Source organism: Chinchilla lanigera, unplaced genomic scaffold (genome assembly GCF_000276665.1).
Source record: "Chinchilla lanigera isolate Chin_1 unplaced genomic scaffold, ChiLan1.0 scaffold00050, whole genome shotgun sequence".
In the NCBI taxonomy this organism is placed as follows: domain Eukaryota; kingdom Metazoa; phylum Chordata; class Mammalia; order Rodentia; family Chinchillidae; genus Chinchilla; species Chinchilla lanigera.
In genome coordinates, this window is record NW_004955451.1 from 16,806,527 (window position 1) to 16,810,977 (window position 4,451).

General features: G+C 61.5%; 1 protein-coding gene across 1 annotated transcript; it reads left to right on the forward strand.

Moving 5' to 3' along the window:
* Positions 1-2,565, forward strand: Rnd2 (Rho family GTPase 2; the record flags this gene model as incomplete). The annotated part of the gene is given in 4 exon segments (XM_005394495.2): positions 1-88; positions 853-962; positions 1,246-1,380; positions 1,908-2,565. Coding segments are annotated over 4 exon segments (582 nt in total), but the record flags the coding sequence as incomplete, so codon positions are not given.
* Positions 2,566-4,451: the final 1,886 nt, after the last annotated feature.

A 4,451-nucleotide genomic window follows, 5' to 3' on the forward strand; every position in this document is an offset into this window, starting at 1 on the left:
AGCTACGTCCCCACCGTCTTTGAGAACTACACGGCGAGCTTCGAGATCGACAAGCGCCGCATCGAGCTCAACATGTGGGACACCTCAGGTAGCCCGGGCCCCGGGGCCACTCGGCCTCCGTCCCCGCCCTGACCCCGCTCGGCCGGTCCCGAGATTCCAGGCCGGCCCCGCAATCTGTCCCGCCTGAAGCAAAATCTGTGTTCTACTGAATGCCGGGGAAACTGAGGCAGGACTTGGCGAGCCCGACAGAATTGTCCTAAAGCAGAAAGCCTGGTGCCCCGCTTTCCCGGGCAGGCAGAGCCGCTGAGGACTCAGATACAGGCTTTCTCCTGGCGGGCAGAGCTGGGGAGAGCCGAGGCCAAGTCCCAAGAGGACCCGGAGAACTCTGCCTGGCCCTGCCCCTCCCTGCTGCAACAGGAGAGCGCTTGTACTTCCACACACTTCCCTGGGGCTTTACAGACGCCTGTCAAAGTCCAGAAAGCACACCAAAAATTTCCTGAGCATCTCGGAAGGTTCCAAAACTCAGGCTGGAACCTTGATGCACACATGTAATCCCAACACTCTTGGAGGCTGAGGCAGGAGGATGGCAAATTCAAGCCCAGACTGGGCAACTGAACAACACAGTAAGATGCTATCTCAAAATCTGAAAAGGGGGGTGGTCCTGGGGATGTAGGTCAATCCCCACTACTGCCAAGAGAAAGAAAGAAAAACGTTAAAATTAAAATACAAAAAGGATCAAAATTCACCAGGCGTGGGGGCTACGCCTGCAGTCCCAGCACCAGCCCCTCGGTCTCTGGCCCCCAGGCTGCCCGCATGGGGTGTGTTCGCTCCCTCACTCCTGTCTTCACTCAGGTTCCTCTTACTACGACAATGTCCGGCCCCTGGCCTATCCGGACTCGGACGCTGTGCTCATCTGCTTCGACATCAGCCGGCCGGAGACCCTGGACAGTGTCCTCAAGAAGGTGGGGAGCCGGCAGGGGCTGTGCCCAGCACGAGCGGAGAGGAGAAGGCGACGTCTGGGGTGGTGTGGGTGACGCGCTTGTCCCTTCTACTTTGCCCCTTCCTAACAGCCTCGGAGCTGGGCAGGAGTGGAAGGTGCCAGGGTGCCCGGCCTTCCTGGCCACTGAGGCAGGAGGTCCCCAGCCCCCTCAAGGCCTCTCCTCACCTTCGCAGATGACCCTGGGCTCTCAGCCCACCCCTTCCCTGTGCCCACAACCCCCATGACCTTGTCTCTCCCCTCAACAGTGGCAGGGGGAGACGCAGGAGTTCTGCCCCAACGCCAAGGTGGTGTTGGTTGGCTGTAAACTGGACATGCGGACTGACCTGGCCACCCTGCGGGAGCTGTCCAAGCAGAGGCTCATCCCGGTCACACATGAGCAGGTGGGACCCTTGACTGCCAACCCAATCCGAGCCTCAACCTCTGGCCTCTGACCCTCTCACTCTCTGATTTGAAAACATACTACCTAGCGGGGTGTGGTGGCACACACCTGTGATCCTGGTGTTCTGGGAGGCTGAGGCAAGATTGAAACTTCTTTTCTTTTCGTACCCGGAATCAAACTCAGGACCTTGTACTTGCCAGGCAGGCGTTTGTGCCACTGAGCTAGATCCCTAGCCCAAGACTGAAATTTGGAGCTAACCCTGGACAACTGTAGTGATTTGATTTAGCAAGACCTTGTCTCAAAATTAACGATAAAAACGGGCTGGGGATGCAGCTCAGTGCAGAGGCCCTGACTTGAGTCTTCAGTACTGTGAAAAACAAACACAAAATCACAGTCCATGGCTCGTGTTTTTGCTCTGGCCTCTGATCTGATCCCATGGCGCCCCAGGCCTGACCTTGAACCCAGCCCACGCCCACCAGACCCCTTGCTGGGCTGCACCCCAGTCCTGACCCCAGCTCCTCTCCCTAGGGCACCGTGCTGGCCAAGCAGGTGGGGGCCGTGTCTTACGTAGAGTGCTCGTCGCGGTCCTCGGAGCGCAGCGTCAGGGACGTCTTCCACGTGGCCACTGTGGCATCCCTGGGCCGCGGCCCCCGGCAGCTGCGCCGCACCGACTCGCGCCGGGGCCTGCAGCGATCCACACCACTGTCGGGCCGGCCGGAGCGGGCTGTGGAGGGCGAGATGCGCAAGGACCGGGCCAAGAGCTGCAGCCTCATGTGAGGCCTGAGGGCAGGGCGGGGCCGCGGCTTCCTGACCTCCGACCCCGGCCGAAGGGCCTCGTCCTCCTTGCCTTCCTCTGCCGGGACTGGAGGGAGCTCAGGGTGGGCGGCAGGCGTGAACCAGGATGGGCAAGGGCCACTCAGGAAGCCCGCGTCACGCAGTGACCTTGCTGTCTCTCCATAGATTGCCCCTCCTGCCCGCCCCAGCCCCATAGCCTGGCCCTGGCTTGTGTCCCCACGGCAGGCGTCCGTTCTGTGAGCTTCGCTTTCTGTCCTCCCTCGCGGTCTGCACAGTTCTAACCTCCAGACCCCGCGCCGAGCTTGGAGATGCCCCTCCTGCACACCTAGCGGCCCTCGACTCCCTGTCCCGTCCGTGACGGTCCCCAAATAAAGCCCAAGTCCATGGAGAACGGCCGTGGCTGTAGTTGTGTTGCCTTTTCCAAAACCACTCTACCCGCGTCTGTCCCAGGAGGGGACTTTTGTCCTGGGGACTTCCTGGTCCGCACGCACCGGCTGAGCAGGGTGGCACACATAGTTGGATCAGAGGTGACCTTCAGGAGCCAGGCTGGGGGTGCAGGTGGGCCTGGGGCTCCTCGCTGCTCGGCATTAGGGGGTCCCGCTGTACTCGGCCGGGCCCAGGACACCAGGACGGGTGTTGGAGTCACCCCTCCAGCCCAGCTACCCTGGGGGCCGTGGGACTGGGACGCACCCCACAAGCTGACCCCACCTGGGCCTGAGTCTCCCCGGCAGTCGGCAGCGGGATGCTGGGCTCCCTCCTTTCCATCTTGAGCTCTTGGCCGGTGGGGGAGCTTCTGCTGCGAGTTGGGGTCCCCCCGCCTACACCCTTGGAAGAGAAGCGCTGGGAGCACAGGCATCGGGAGGACAGCGCTGGCCTGTGTGCTCAGCGTCTGCACGTGGACTGCCCTGTTTCTCCCCCTGGCTCTGCTCCCAGGGGCCTCTTCGGTGACATTCTCCCCCGGGAACCGTGCGGGCTCCCTCCCTGCCCCAGCCGCCCTCGTTTCTCCCAGACCTGGCCTCCATCCCTGGAGCCCCCCGCCCCCCGCCCCCCGGCTCATAGCCGCGGCGCTGCAGCCTGCATGCCGCGCGGGCTTGTAGGCAGCCACGGTGTCTGGTCTCGGGAGGCCACCCAGCCCGGTGGGGAGGAGCCCGGCGCGGGGACGTCTGGGCTGAGGTGTTCACACCCACACCTGTGGGGCCTGTCTGAAGAAGTTTGCCGGGCGGTGCAGGGCTGGGAGCGCTGCCCTGGGCCGGAGGTCCAGCAGGTGCGGGCTCGGCATGAGAACGCACTTTGCGTGGTCGGCTCCACAGCATGGAACCAGACAGGAGGCGCAGGAGGTACATCGAGGCACTGCAGCGCCCAGCAGGGCAACGGGACTGTATTCTGAGGATGGCGGAAGCCAGCAGGGACTTCGGGCAGACAGTGAAGTGACCAGATTTGTGTGGAGTTTTTTACCTTTTTCAGGCAGGCTTGCGCTGTGTAGTTCAGGCTGGACTTTAACTCACTATGTAGCCCAGGCTGGCTTTGAACTCATGGAGATCCTCCTGCCTCAGCCTACCAAGTGCTGGGATCCCAGGTGTGCCTCACACACCAGTTTCTTCTCCACTTTGGATCACGCAGCCCAAAGCCCGCTTGAGTCTGAGGCCTCCAGATTGCAGGGCGTTCTGCCCTCCTCTCCTCCCTCCCTTCCCTGGGCCTGCGCTCAGGGAATGCAAACGAATTTCAATATCCGCCAAAGCAAACATAATTAGGAAGATAAATCAGCCAGAGGAACCCCCAAAGTTCAATACACTGCCAGTCCCCCAGGACAGGTGCTGGTCCCCCCAAGCACCGAGTGCCAGCCAAGAGGCTAGTGGGGGGCTGCTCCCGGTCCTCAACATCCCCCGCAGTCCGGGGTGCAGGAGTCGCACCCCACTTCCGCCTCCCAGCTGCTTCCCCCACAAATTAGATACTCGTACAGTTTGGGAAACAATGCAGCTGCGTTAATCATTTAATGGAATAAACAACTAATCACGCTGTGATCCTGCTGGTGTTTCTTCACCTCAGCAATCAGCCTTCTGGGAGGACGGCGAGAGCCTGACCTCGGAGACAGTGGCCCTGGCTGTGGCCTCCCAGAGCACTGGCACGGAAAGAGGCCAAGTTTTGGAGACACAAGCCCCTGGATCTACATCCAGCCCGGGGCTTCCTCCCTGGGCGAAGCCCAGCAGTCCTCTGAGGCTCAGTTTTTACACCTGAGAAAGCAGTTAATCAGCAGAGCGTGGTGGCACACACCTGTCA